The sequence below is a fragment of the Calidris pugnax genome, unplaced genomic scaffold, assembly GCF_001431845.1.
Source record: "Calidris pugnax isolate Ruff unplaced genomic scaffold, ASM143184v1 scaffold44, whole genome shotgun sequence".
NCBI classification, from domain to species: Eukaryota; Metazoa; Chordata; class Aves; order Charadriiformes; family Scolopacidae; genus Calidris; species Calidris pugnax.
In genome coordinates this window covers 1,046,894-1,062,029 of record NW_015094506.1, presented here as the reverse complement: position 1 = coordinate 1,062,029, position 15,136 = coordinate 1,046,894, and the positions used below count along the sequence as shown (strand labels likewise).

The following is a 15,136-nucleotide window of genomic DNA, read 5'->3' as shown; positions in this document are numbered from 1 at the left end:
GACACGGGACGGGGGGACACGACACGGGACGGGGATCCCCTCAGCCCGGCCCCTGACCCCCCCCCCGCACACACCTTGTCCGGCGTTTCCTTGGCAACGCCGCAGCGCACCCAGGCGACGCACGTCACCGGGCAGCTCATGGCGGCGGCGGCACGAGCACGGCGCGGCGCGTGCGAGGGGTGTGTGCGGCGGCGCGCGCCGAGTGACGTAACCGCTCGTTACCGGCTGAGAAGCACGGAAAGGGGCGGAGACAGAGCCGCGTGAGGTCATCTCCCAGCGCCGGGAGGAGAGGGGGGGCGTGGCTACGGGGCTGGGTCTGAGGGGGGCGTGGCCTGAGGGCGGGAGGCCGCTAGAGGGGGCGGGGTCTGACGGGGCGGGACCAAGGGGGCGGGGCCTGGGCGACCGTACCGGGGGGGGGCGGCCCGGAGGCCGCTCGGTCCTCAGGTCCCGGTGGGGCCGCCTCCCGGGCGGGGAGGGGGAAGGCGGCTGGTGGGTGTCCGGCAGGAGGTGTCCGGGGCTGGATCCCCCTCGGGCAGAGTCGCTCCGGTTTTCCATAGGGTTAGTTTGAGGGGGGGGCGCCCGGTTGCTCCTCCGCCGGGGTGGTAACGGCGGGGGGAGAAGGAGAAAGGAGGGGACATTGGGAGTGACGGCATTCGTCTTCCTGTAAACGTTACACGTGCTGGGGCCCGGCTTTCCTGGGGAAGCAGGGAATGAATTCCCCCGTTTGCTTGTGTGCACGGCTCTTTGCTCTACCTGTTAAACTGCCTTTATCTCCACCCGTTAGTTTTTTTCTCGCATTTCACTGAATTTCACTGAATTTTTAGAGTTGGAAGGGACCATAGAGATCATCTAGTCCAACTCCCCTGCTAAAGCAGGACCACCCAGAGCTTGTCAGAGCATGTTACTCAGGACTGCATCTAGGCGGGTCTTGAAAATCTCCAGAGAAGGGGACTCCACACCCTCCCTGGGCAGCCTGTTCCAGGGCTCTGCCACCCTCACCGTGAAAAAGTTCTTCCTCATATTCAGGTGGAGCCCTTTATGTTCCAACTTGTGCCCATTGCCCCTTGTCCTCTCACTGGGAACCACTGAAAAGAGTCTGGTTCCCTCCTCCCTCAGCCCGCCCTTGAGATACTTGTAGGCATTGATAAGGTCTCCCCTCAGCCTTCTCTTCTCCAGACTAAAGAGTCCCAGCTCTCTCAGTCTCTCCTCATAAGGGAGATGCTCCAGTCCTTGAATCATCTTTGTAGCCCTACGCTCTTTACTCTTTTGATTCTCTCTCCCACTGTGTGTGTGGGGGAGAATGAGTGGGCAGCTGCCTGGTCCTAGCTGCCACCTGGGATTAAATCACCACATTCTCTTAATTAGCCCAAGTGATCACACTTGGCACCCCCGCCATCTTCAACCGGGGCTGGGGCCTGCCAGAGCCCCAAGGTCCCTTTAGTAACAGAAATTAACTCTCTGCCATGTAACAGGTCCTTGTGCAACCCCTCCTCCCCGCTGCCCAGGTGAAAAAACGTGCTGTCCCATCTCCAGACTCTTCAAATCCTTCTCTTCCTGCCCTGGATCATGGCTTCCCCTGCTGGCAGGGAGAGACCTGCCCCACTGATGTTCGCTCCATGTCGGCTCTGAAGTATCCCAGCAGCGACCCACCAAAATTAAAGGCTTAGAAAAACCTTTTTGTTACTAATCTCTAAAATCTATCCAAGGAAAAGAAACCAATGCACAAAGTCAACAGCGAGAAGGAGTTGCAGAAAGTTGCGAGGGTCTGGTATCTTCACAGGAGGTGCTGCTTTTTGCCCTCCCAAATGTCAGTGTCCTATACTAGCTAACTCGTTAAATCAGAGAAAATGGAAAAAACATCAGCTGGAGTATACCAGAAGTATACTCTTACTAACATGCAGAAATCATTGCTGTTTCCATCGCTGAAATCTTAATTCAGGGGATAACTGCAAATTACATGGATGGGAAGCTGAGGTTAGGGGAAGGAGCATTTTTCATGGTGAAGCTCAAGGACTTGGCAACCAAACTTCAGCTTGGCAGAATGGGACGGCTGCATTATTTCATCCACATGTCACCAGACAGCACCACTGTAGCATTTTCATTATTTTTGCCTGATTCTGCTGTGTCTCTGGAATGAAAGAGAAATAAGTATTCATATATTACTACCTCTAATGCCCCCCATTCATTTCATCCATTTTATGCATTTTTGTCTTAATGTAGAGACAAACATTCCAAGGCGAAAGCTGTATCTTTCTAGCTATTCCTTGTATTGCATCCTAGTCCTGCCAGGCTTCTAGATAATTGCCAATCTAGGGGTTTGGTATGCTTGTCTTTTTTTCTGGGCTGTTATTATTTGCTTTGCTGGTCACCTTCTCTTACAGTGGTCAAGAAATCCTTGTATTCCCACGCACAAGTTGGCTACAGTTTGACTGTCAGTCTTCTTCCAGATTCTGAGGGAAGTTCTGTGTAAGCAGATGCTATTCCCAATGGACAGGCAGAGGGGAGTGTTATGCAGCAAAGAGGAAGAAAGCGAGGCTACTTTCCAGTGACTCTGGTTCCTGGATGTGTTTTTTTTTTGTCGATATACATTTACAGCCTGGACATTTGCACAACAAACACTTGAGCCAAGTTTGTTTTTACTGAAGCAATACCCAGAGGGGGCACACATGCTCTACCTTCCCTTCCACAAAGTACATAATCACGAAAAAACTGTTTACTGTGGTGAGGCTCAACAACAGAAGTACCAATAAAAAGAATCCTGGAGAAGGAGGAAGGAAGAAAGGAAGGAAAACAGGTAGCAACTAGGCATATAGATATTTCAGCTTAGAAAACTGCATTTATGAGTCATAAATTTTCTTCTCTTTTGAGAGCCTGTCCATAAATGCTGTGTGATTCCAATGCTTCTCTCCATCATACACTTGCTGGGGATGTCAGTCTCAGGGTCTTCTTCAGTAAAGAAAGACCAGTCTATTAAATATATTAATGTTCCATGGTGCGTTGGCAATCACAGCGATAGAGTCAAAAGAATGGTGCCTCAGGCACGAAGCTCCCTGCAGACACCTGCAATAGCAACTGACAGTAACTGAGCTTGAGTTCAGAACCACCCACTCACCCCAAGGAACCAGCCAGGACGACTCAGAGGTCATAACACACCAGTAAAAAACCATGGTCTTCTCGTTATTCAGTGTCCAAGGATGACTTAGCCACAGAGGTGTGAGGCTTAGGAAAGAAAGCAGATGTTCATTTTTTTAATTTGGATGGAATTCTGACACAACTGTTGAAGGAATTTTGGGATGAACCCAAAGATCCATCCTAATCAGGAAGAAGGCTGGATAGCTGACAGAAATCTCTCCGGAGAAGAAATGTCCATGAAGAAGGATACATGCAACGGGACATAAGGACTCAAGTGGCTGTCCCAGGAAGGGTGCGAGGATCAAGTTCAGATCCTGTGGAAATAAAAGGTCTCTGACCAGAAGAATTGTCACCAAACATTCTCATGCCACGGTCTGTTTTGGACTGGCCTTGGGCCTCTTCTGAAACGTAAAGGCTCCATTTTCTTTTTTCCTTCTGAGCTGAATTCTTTCCTCAGAGCTGAATCAGACACGGCAGCATTTGTTCTCTGGAGTTGTTTTCTGCCTGGAATCTCTCTTAGTGTTAGAGAGGTCTCATTTCTTATTCTCTGATGAGCAAAGCCAAGTTCCTTTTTCTCCTAAGAGACTTCAGCAAAGTAAGGCAAGACTTGACAGTAGCGATTTTCACTGTTTCAGTTTAGTCACCCAGTCTGGAGTCAGAAACTTCTGCCTGTCTGAAGTGAAAAGCACTGTAACATTGCCCCTGTTTCTGGATCTGCTCTTGACTCATCCCTACCTACTGCGTTTCACCTGAGGATGCAAGGGCCAGATAGTTCTCATCAACAGGAAATGTGTGCCTGCATCTTGTTTGAGATGCATCGTAAACATTCAGAGAGGTTCAGCTGGGTTAAGTGACCTGGCTAAGCAGAGCAAATTTTGTTCTGGTGTGGATTACGAGGTCAAGAAAAGTGGGGTTAGTGGGAAAAGTTAATGGTTCCTCCAAAGGGATGGTCCAAATTCTTTGTCTGTGTGAAGGTCCCCAGAGAGCTATGGTATTCCTCTTCAGACTGAGGAAGACAGAAGAGAGCTGGCTGATGAAGGAGTGATGTTGAAGCAGCTGGTGCCAGCAGACTCTCCTGTAATGATTTGAAAACTTGAAGACCTCCAGTGTCCAAGGCTCTGCAGGGGCCTTGATCTACCTTGAATCATGAAGTTATCAGAGACACTGTAAACGGTTCTAATATGAGAGCTGGAAGGTACTATAAGACTATGAAAACATTCGTACTGCAAATCATGCAGCTGTAAGCAAGGAAACAAAGGGAATTTTATGTGTTTTGAGAGAAATTATGCTGTAGGCTTATGGCTGTGGTTCAGCTGACCTCTTCAGATGAGAAGAGAGGAAAGAGATTAATACACTAACATGGCATCTCACTCAAAAAACAAATGTTCTGTTTTCTAAATGAGTTGCAATGTTGGAGTCCCAGATATGCTGAACAGCTAAAACCAAAGTCACAACATCAAGAAATCCTCTAACTTAGGAAAGAAAGAAAGGAGAACTAAAGAGTGGCTTTGAAACACCAAGGGCAGCCACAAAAGTTCTCAAGGTTACCTTCTGATTCTCTATTTGCATTCCCTGTGTGTTTCTGTGAAATACAGAGCATGAGTAGTGGGAGGAAACTAAAGGAAGATCAGATCTCAGTAGAGCAGCATCTTGTCAAGGGAGACTACATACCCTATTTGCACACAGCAGCATAGCCTGGAGGGAAGAACTCTTGAACTGATAGCTAGACATAAAGATAAGTTTTCAGGTAGTTGAAACAAGGCTGCTTTGGTTTTCTTTCATCCATGATCTCCATAAGGAGTTCTCTGGGAGAGCATCAACCTCTTCACTTTACAAGATAAAACATCCTTGCGCTAAGGCTTATTCTTCCAGATCTTAGCGTATTGCTTTTGGTGCTCTTTGCTTAACTTTATGGAATAAACTAGGTCTGTCACTTATCTTTTAACTAGTCTAGTAATAAGTGTGATCTCAATGTGAACCTGATACACATTAAAGGCATTAAATCCTCATTGGGATACAGTGAATGTATTATCAGGGCAGAGAGGCGTGTATACAGAGCATCTGCTTTCCCAAAATGTGTGCTAAGAGCTTGGGAGTGAGAATCCCATCATCCCTGCAATGACTGCCGTAAGCCAGTGCTGGAACCAACATAAAGGAAGGCAAGAAGTATAGTCAGTGCCCTCTCAGCAATCTGGAGAAAAGATGGATATGGAAACTAGTCACATCCGCCACATACAGCCAATAGAGAAAAATAACTTTAAATACATTGGTAGCAATTAGAAAACCAGGACTAGAGAGTTGAGAGGAAAAGAGGTGCACGGGAGAGGAAGAACCACGATGCACATGAAGGTAGGACGCAGTCAAAGACCCTAGCAAGCCATTTTTTGCCAACTTACACAGAGAAAATGAAGGAAGTTGAAAAGAAGCGTAGAAAGATACAGCATACTAACTAGTAAAGGAAAGCCAGTAAACATATGGGTATGGGGAAAAATACAACTGGCAGTGCTCCACGTGCTGGGACTCGGCCAAGTTGTGTGAGTTCTGCCCCGTAACGGTGGTTCTCACAGCAGGCAGGAAGCAGGTCTATGTGCCTTGCCCAGACATCACTGTGGCCTCCAGCTCGAGACTGCCAACCAGAGGTCCACAGTGTTGGTGTACACTTGGGTGAGCACTGGGAGAAGTGTCACTTGTGCATGTGGTGGGGCTGCCTGGCCTCTGAGGGCAGATGGACACATCAAAGCACCTGAGGACTCTCATCCCCTCCAGCACCACTGCAGTGATGGGAGACATGAGGGACAGTACTTGTCTCAATGGTGGCACATCTTTAGAATCATAGAATCATAGAATGGTTAGAGTTGGAAGGGACCTTAAAGATCATTGAGTTCCAACCCCCCTGCTATGGACAGGGACACCTCCCACTAGAGCAGGTTCCTCAAAGCCCCATCCAGCCTGGTCTTGAACCCCTCCAGGGATGGGGCATCTACAACTTCCCTGGGCAACCTGTTCCTGGTTTATTTCCCCCATGTCTAAGTATGTTGTTCAGGACTGGTTGATTCAAATATTTGTTATTCCAGGAGCAGACTCCAACTTACACGAGCCTTGTAGAGCACGGCTTGAAGGGCGGAGGGGCTGATGACCTCTAGGAAGGTAGCCAGGCAGGAGGGCTGCACTGGCTATGGCAGCCTCCCAGCCTGCAAGGACGTATGTGCACAGGTTCTCAGGCATCATTTACCTTGTTGTCTTACATCTTCATAGCAAAGCTGAGAGATAGCCAGCACACACGCCTACTCTGGAACAACATTTTCCTTGAAACATTCATTAGACAAAATGAAAGCCACTGCAGAAATGGTCATTAAAATATAAGACTCTGTTGACATGGAAAAAATTGGCTGATATGCTACACACCTAGAAATATGCTTATATAAGCCACTATGGAGATTTAAGAAAAAAAAAAGAATATTTCTGAGTAGTTTGAATGTTACTGTTAGAAAGTAACATTCAAAGTAGTCAAACTGAGACCTACAATGATCTTTTTTATGTTACACAGATGCCTCCGCTACTGATTCCATCAGCAGACCTACATCAAGGACTTCTGACAGCGCTTTTGCCTCAGGACAAAACCTGGGGCTCCTTTAGATGAGCCCGAGTATGTAGCAGTAGTGGTTTAGACATTGCTGCCCTGCAGAGGAGAAAACACAGCAGTGGGCATGCCTATCCTAAACATTAATTAGCTCAGTGAACGTGTGCCAAAGCCCTCAGTCTCTACATGTTAAAACTGTCCAGAAAAACCTCAAAATATGACTAGAAAGCAAAGCAAAAGCATAGGTTAGTTTACAGAGAACTCAGAGGAATGGTGTTAACAATTATATCTGAACTTCCCTATTTTTCCTCAGTAAAGCGTTAACCCAGATGCCCAGAAATAATGTTTTTAAATTGTTCTGGTAACACTGGTTGGTTAAGGAGACAGATCATCCCAGTTTGCTACACTCAAAGCTTGCTTTGTTTTTTCCCCAGATACTGGGGAGGCAGGCAAGGGGGCCTACAGCTCTTACAAAATTTTTAAAACGGTAGGGTTCCTTATGAGCTGCTTTTCCAACTCTGCTGCTGGGCAGTTGAGCTTGCAGAGCCCAAAGGCACCTGACAGACCCAGGATCCTGGTCTGGAGAGTCTCCCAGTCTGGTGTGAGCAGTGTCCCACTCCCATGACTCACATATAGGCCATGCTCGAAAGGTTATTACCACCTCTTGCCTCCTGGCCTCCTGGACCGACCTGCCTCTTAATAATCTGGTACCTTACAAAGAAGGGACTTGACTCCAAATCCACTAAAAACATACAACACAGAAAACATTGTAAATTAATTTAAAAATTAAAAAAGAAAAAAAATTGCTAAAATAAAAATATTTTTCCAAGCCTGATTTTTACGCTTATGCCAAAGTTACTCAGTTTCCCCTATTTACTTCTGACGCCTCTTTGAGATACCCATTTGCAATGTGTTTGCATGCACTTGCAGCAAAGTTGTGTAATGAAGCAACTTTCCAGCATTTCGGGTCTTCATGCATCCGAACTGTCTGGCTACAATGCATTTGCAGACGCTTAATTTTAAGCACCACGGAGCTCCACTCCTGGGTCTCACATACCCACTTTTTGCCAGACCAGGGCACACAGAAAAGGTTTTAGGAACAGCCTCCGTGTCACTTCTCAAACAAAGCAGCCATACTGACATCAGTGTAGGGGGGAAAACAGCACCAGGATTTCCAGATGTAAAATCCCAAACACGTCTGGTTTCTGGGAGATGGTTCTGTGGAGAACCCCAGTCCTGCCGCTGTCTGAAGTACATTGAGAAACACCTGGAGAGGAGAAAAAACAACAAAAACACTCACGGCAGCCATGTCCTAGGCTAGAAAACAATGGAATTTTTATTGAACAGAGATGGCTCATAAACACGCTCAAAGGAGTTCCACCTGCTGTTCAGCAATATTCATTGCCATCTGATAATAACCTATGGGGGCAGCTGTATAAAATAGGAATAAAATACCAAATTGCTATATTCATTAATAACTTTGCCTTCCACATACAGAACTGTATGTTATTTAAAGTCTGAAAATAGACTACAATTGTTAGCATTTAAACCAAACCTTTATGATAACAAATATACAAAAAAGGCAGTCAATATATTAAACATTTAAATCAATAGCATACATTTCTCAGAGGTAAACATTGAGCAAACAAAGCCACCAACGATGTTCAGAAATCAGGTAAAAGTTTCAAGGTCAAGCTCCAAACACTGTAGCTTTCCTAAAGCCATAGTGGTATTACACTTTTATCTAGCCCCTACGTGGAAAACTATCTAGCGTGAACATTTGAAAATATAACAGGAAATTGGCAGTTTCCTAAATCCTCATTGTATTTATATTGAAGCACCTGCGGAGACAGAGGGCAGCAGGAGTTAAGCACTTTGTTTTTTGCAAGGTTGGGGTTTTAGTTCTGTTCTAGATGAGGGCAACAGCGTCCTGGTACCAAACACGAATTCCAGCGCTGACAAACGAGAGGAGTATTGGCCTGACAAACTGCGTGACGAATCAGCCTTGCAAACAGAATGGGACTTGCATACCCGCCTATTTACTGGAAGCCTGTGCTACTGCTACTGCACAGAAAAGGTCTCCTTCAGTAGTTGATCTAATGCCTGAGTTTGAAAGCTTGGGATACATACATACGCTCAAAAATAATGTGACAAATCTACTATCAATAAAAACATGTTTTAATGCCAACAACTAATAAAAGTTCATATTGCAATATTGCTCACAACATAAATGTACAATTTGCACAAAACATGGCTCTTCAACATGAATATTTTGCAAGCTACAATATATATATATAATATGCATAATTTCCTTTCTTAAAGAATTATATGCCAGAGTGCATGCAAAGAATTTCAAAGCGGTAACACAACAGGAGCAATCACTTGTTTACAGGTTACTGAAACCATTCAATACAGAAACACTGGGATATTAGATAACAGACAGACAGATAGGTAGATGTATATACACACTGCTCTTTCATGGACCTTCCCATGTTACACCAGAAGTGTAGGTTCCTTATAAGCTCCGACCCCTGTGAAAGGCTGATCCAAATGGGGCTCTGAATGTTCTCCACACTCTTTGACCATAAATCACTTCTGTTGGAGATGACAGCGAAGGAGGCACTTGTCCTTTAGCCAGGAGGGGAGGCAAGCAATCTTCTCTATTGCCAACATCTGTTCCAGTTCCTGCTCCTTCATTTCTAAGCAGTGGGTGGTGAGCATCTATCCATCCTATGTTTTTGGCTGGTCCCAAGCAGTCTCCTGCAGCCTTTACAGTTGGAAACCCAAGACTGGAGAACCTGGATCTCCTAAACAGCAGTGCACAGCACTGCCACCATTCTAGTCAGATATGTACAAGGAATGACACGTATCCTCTGGTTTAAAATTTACATAGAGTATATACAAATAAAGCTATTCTATCAAGGTGCAAGTTCATTATTCTCTGGTGTGTTCCAACGAAGATTTCTAAAAAACCTTTACACAGACCCACCAGGAGAGTTTACACGAAGTTGACGTTTTGTCATAGTTCATTACGTAGGCTTCGTTCTGTAAGCTCTGTTAACGGAAATCCCATTTCTTTCCCTTGGAGTTCTGCCTATGCACAGGACTGGAATTGGTAGACTACAGTCATGTCTAATATAATTTCCTTGACTTCAATGCATTTTTAACTGCGGTGAATTGGCACCATGTGGGGTGTTTTTTTTCCAGGAAGTCATCAATCTCTATGAAATGAGGCAGGCCATGTAACTGGACATCAGGGGGTTTGCAGTTCATGTGCCCAGTCCAGCTTTCCTTGCGTTTGATGGGACTGCGGTATGCGAAGCCAGCAGAGTTTGGCCCTAAGGGTGTGTTTGGAAGTCCCTGGCACTATTTTACACTAGCTGACGGCAGGCAATGCCCTCAAAGAAACTTAAAAAAAAAAAAAAAGACCCAATGTAATTTACTAAACAGTAAACATCAGACTGATCCACTAAACAGATGGATATGGAATGCAACTTGTCTAAATTTAGAATGGTTGATGTTTTCTTAGGCAGGTCTAAATTCATAAAAATCTTTCCCACCCCACGCAGGCCTCATTCTGCAGCATGTAAATATATGATGCTTCTAATAATGTCATTGGAAACGCTAAGGCTGTGATCAACGAGCAGAAGGAAAGCCTACCCTCTCCCATTTCTCAAAAAACCTCAAAACTGTGCAACTCACTCATGTAACATAAATACATGTTTATGATCCCTGCTGAAGTCGAGCTGCTGTGTGCAATGACAGCCGGATTTGGCCTTCAGCCTTTATAGTGTACCAACCACAACTGTGCAGATGACTGGATGGGAAATTGTATCTGCTAGAGCATTAAAAAACCATACAGCCTTGCAGAAACTCCCATTAAAGATTCCCAGTGACTGCATGGGAGCGAGCGAGCAGACTTTAACAAGTGCATGTTCTGCACCACGGGAGCTAAGTTTTTCAAAAATCTTTTTCTAATACCATTTTCCTCCATTTTGATTATATATTCCTCCAGTTTGATTATAACAAGGCATTCAGGGCGGAGGCTTTGCGCGTGTCCTCTCAAGCTAGGGGCAGTATTTTACAGTAGAAACAAAGACCTTGTTAATTTTTCTCTTTTTCAGAGTAGCACAATATTAAAAAAAACAACTTGCTGGTTTCACATGCTGCCCTGCCTTTGTACAGTGTTAACAGAATGACATCTAGCAATGACAAATTAATCATAATCTCATTGGAGATTTTAACAGGATCAGCATCAGACAGAATGGGGTTTAAGATAACCTAAGGTGCACTCAGGGAAGGTGCTTTCAGAGGTTTCCCAGCGTTTATGCCAACGACCTGATTATGTGATAGAACACGTAAAGCTTTCTGATCTTGCTGTCTGAATACATTATACGCAAGGGAAAATTATATTCATTTTTAAAACAGTAAAAAAAAAAAAAAAAGAGAAAAATTAAACAGAAACACACATTTTAAAATAATGTTCAAGTTGTGGACACAGTGGACAAAAGGTGCCGCTTCGATTTATGGCTGAGCTCCTCTATTTTTAACACATTCCCTTCTGCTTTGTTTCAGAGCGCCCTTAGTGTCATCAGTGGAAGGGTTTGCTCTGGAACATTAGCAGCACAAAACAGGCAATTTTCAAAACCATCTAATAGACTTGAAAGACTGACATCTTCAAACAAACTGCAGATGCATATCTGTCTTTTTGAGGAAAAATATTTGGTTCCAGAAACATTTGTTCTTCTTGCTTTACTGAAAAAACATCTGCCATCCTATTGTCTATACTCTGATTCTCTCTGCTATTTTATCTTTATCCACCATAAATGGATAACTAAAAGGGAAGAGTTTCACCTGTGCTGTTAATTGCAGATGACCTCAAACATGCCTGTGAAGCCACAAATCAGTATTTAAGCTACGTCTGTGGGATGAAGGACAATATCTCTGTGTTTGTTGGTGATTACTGTTGGGTTGTGTGATCTTTCATTTGTTTCTCAATAAAAAGTCAATCCACAAAACCCTAACAGTGGATGGCAGCAAACAAAACTACTCTGCTAGGGAAAAAAAACCAACAAACCCGTGACTGCCATTAACAAGGCACAAATGCAAAACAATCATAAACATTCCTGGGTTTATTTTACACAAATTTGGAGTCTGCCTAAAAGCTGCAAAAAAATCAAGATTAGCTTGATGGTTCTGCACCATTCTAGAAACCATTTTGCTTATGGCACAACCTTTCCTCTGGCTTTCATTTTTCTCTTCTAGCTTTAAGTTCAAAGACACCTCTGAGACCAGTGGGGTGGATGTGAAGAGGAAGGAAGGAAAGAAGGAAAGAGTTGTCCCACAGACAGGGCTAGCTCTCCTGTCTTTTCAGGCTCGCACTGGGGTTTCCCCATTCAGCCCTTCTTTTCAATAGTAAACATAACTATACAAGCCCAGCCCTTCAGAAGTGGATGACAGAGGAAGGATTTCTTCCCCATTTAAAGATCAAGATTGTGCTTTCTAATTACAGATATGCATTTGACTTGGAAAATGTGAGATGCGCAAAGACTTCAAAGGTGACATAGTATAAAAGAGAGATGGAAAACAGACCTAATCCACAGACTAGAAAAATCAATGAAAAGGCTTCCAGCAATTTTAATGGGGCAAATTTCATCATGCTTTCATGTTTGGTTTGTGAATGATGTTATAGTACAATCTTAACTCATATTTTTCCTAGAACATTCATATATCCTTCATTTAACATGTAAATTATTTCTTGAACCTTGTATCAAATATTTATAAATGCTAAACTAGGTACAAAGTGAAACCCTTTTGGGAAAGTGGAGCGGAGGGAGGTTTAGCTGCACTAATGGATATTGCATTAATGCTTAGCATCAAGGAAGGGTGACTGCCATTAACAAGAAATCTCATTACAAACATGATTTCATGCCTCATAACATATCCCGTAGATCTATTTACTGTCCATCTCTCTCTCTCTCTTTCGAACACACAAACACACAAAGATAACTATGGACAGATAAGCCAAAGCTTAACTTTTCTTCCCAATAAAAAGACCAACCAACACAACACCAAAAAAAACCCACATAAAGATGCAGAAAATGCACAGCTTGAATGATACAGAACAAATTATTTAACAATGCCATTTCTGTCCTGAATGACTTAAGATGCTTTCCAGGCTTCAACCTAATTGACAGCCTGCTCTGAGGATACCTAATGCACAAATGGTATTAAAACAAGCTTTCAGATGAGTGGGACTGAAGGACACTGTAGCAGCTCACCTGTTATTGGGGGGTGGGTGCGGAGAATGTTATATTTCCTATGGGGTTTTTTTTCTGCTGCTCTTCATTATATTATGGATCAAAAAATGCAGGATCCAGATCCTTCTGCTGAGGTGTGGTAGTTGGCAGAGTGAAGAGAGAGTGGGGAAAAAGAGCGTTGCCCTTATCTCAGGACTGTAAACTGCAGAGATATGTTATTCAACTTTCCCCATATTGCTGAAGAGGCCAGTAGAAGGAATGTCCTGCATTGCAGAGAATGGGATTTACTTATTTATTCTATGCAGAATGCTCAGGCCACTTCTATTCCCCATTGGTACAGCACATATAGCTGTACGAGCAGCCGCAACCCTCAGAAATTCAGACAGGAAGCAACACGCTGGTCAAAATGTACTGACGGGACTTAAACAGGTTGAATTTTTCTAGTATTAACTGGAATTTACCCAGGAACATGAGGTCAAAAAGCTCTCAGATACTTTCCTTTAGTCCTTGTATTCTTCATGAACTCATAACTCAAAGGAAGACTGCACATTTTACCATGTGCCTAAATGGCACAATTAGTCACTGGTTCAATAATTGCAAGGCAAAAATTGGTTATTTGGGTATTTGATCAAGTGAATGCTTGGATGCTGTGGAAGTAGCTTTCACTCTGATGAGCCTCAAGAGGCTTCCTGTGCTCCAGCCTTCCACCCCAGTGAGGCACAGCCCGCGCTGGGGCACAGGGCTCCTTCGACCGTGCTCAGGGGCAGATCTCAGCCCGCAGATGTGCTGTGAGCTGTTTAAACACCACACAGAACAGAGAGACGCAGACTTTGGGAAAGCTCATTTGAAAGCCTCTCATGCAGTAAGCTATAGGACAGTCAATTTATCCACTGCTGGGCAGGGGAAAGGGTAAGGCTGGGCTCTCTTGAACCTGTGGCTTGAACAAGTCCAGATGTTTTGAACCATGTTAATCCGTCCCTGCCAGAACACATGAAGTGTTAAGGCTTTGACCTTAATTAATTAAAATGACCTCCTTACACACTGGCTTTTTCTAAGGTGGCTGTCTTTCTATTTTGTCTGAGCATCTCTATTTTCTAACGTGGCTTATTTTAAACCATGAATAATTTCTGATTGGATATTTCAGTGAGGTTTTTTCCCTGTCTTTGTTTGCTTTAGAAAGGCAATAAGAAACAAGATTGCCTCTCACTGCGCTGGGCAAAGCCGAGTAATGGAAGTTTTAATGAAAACACAGCAGCAGAGATGATTGGAAGTGGAAAGACCAAAGTTAACCACACACAAAGGGGTTCAGGCAAATTTGCTCTTGCATCTGCGGCAACGGAGATATTTATAAGGACAGAGAAAAGCTATCAATACCTAGAACTCCACAGCCATATCTGAGCAGTGGGCCCAAGCAAACCCTCCACATGAGCACTGACTAGACCAGAGCCAAATGGGCTGGTTAGGGATGCTGAGAAAAGGGAGGGAGATGGAGCTGTTTCCTCCTCTCCTCCTGCCCTGTCCTCTGTCCTTCCCCTGCCCTTTGACTTCATTGGAACTCAAGAGTTGGAAAACAAGTGAAGCAGGAAATAGGGAACACTATACCTCTGAAACAGGGAACACTATACCTCTGAAATCTGAGGCAAAGATCTGGGGTTAGACATTTAAATTCTTGTACCTAGTCCTTTTCCCTTACTGAGATCTCTTCATTAGCACGCCATCCAATAGGGACAGAAACCTCTGCCTACTCTAAGCATGCCCATTCACACGGCATCACCACCTCTGCAGGATGAAAGAACAAAACCGTAAGCCCAAAGAAGGATGAAAAATACCTCTCCAAAGGAAAACAAACACCAAAATTGCTGTTCCGGTACATCACGTACAATCAGGTGGACAGATTTAGCCAACTAAACAGCATAGCTTGCAAACCACAAGATGTTTGTAGAATTTAACATATCCAGCCAATGCAAACTCTCTTGCAAGTTGCTGCCATATCTCCTGGGTGTTTTAGCGACAAGCAGTCCAAGCAAAGCACAAAAAGCATCGTCTATCGAGACTACATTAACTAGAGGAGAATGTGAGATACCACATTTGACCCCTCTGCATGTGCCCAAGATAAATACATGGTAGGCCATTCATGGCTGCTCCATGCAGGAAGCCTTGAGCC

General features: G+C 44.3%; 1 protein-coding gene across 1 annotated transcript in view; it reads right to left on the bottom strand.

Annotated features, from left to right (window-relative positions):
* Positions 1-140, bottom strand: part of PWP1 (PWP1 homolog, endonuclein) — a 41,221-nt gene extending 41,081 nt beyond the window's left edge. The window contains exon 1 of the mRNA XM_014963276.1: positions 58-140. Within this exon, the coding sequence (XP_014818762.1) occupies positions 58-140 (83 nt within the window). The remainder of the gene's footprint in view (positions 1-57) is intronic.
* Between the last annotated feature and the right edge of the window lie 14,996 nt (positions 141-15,136).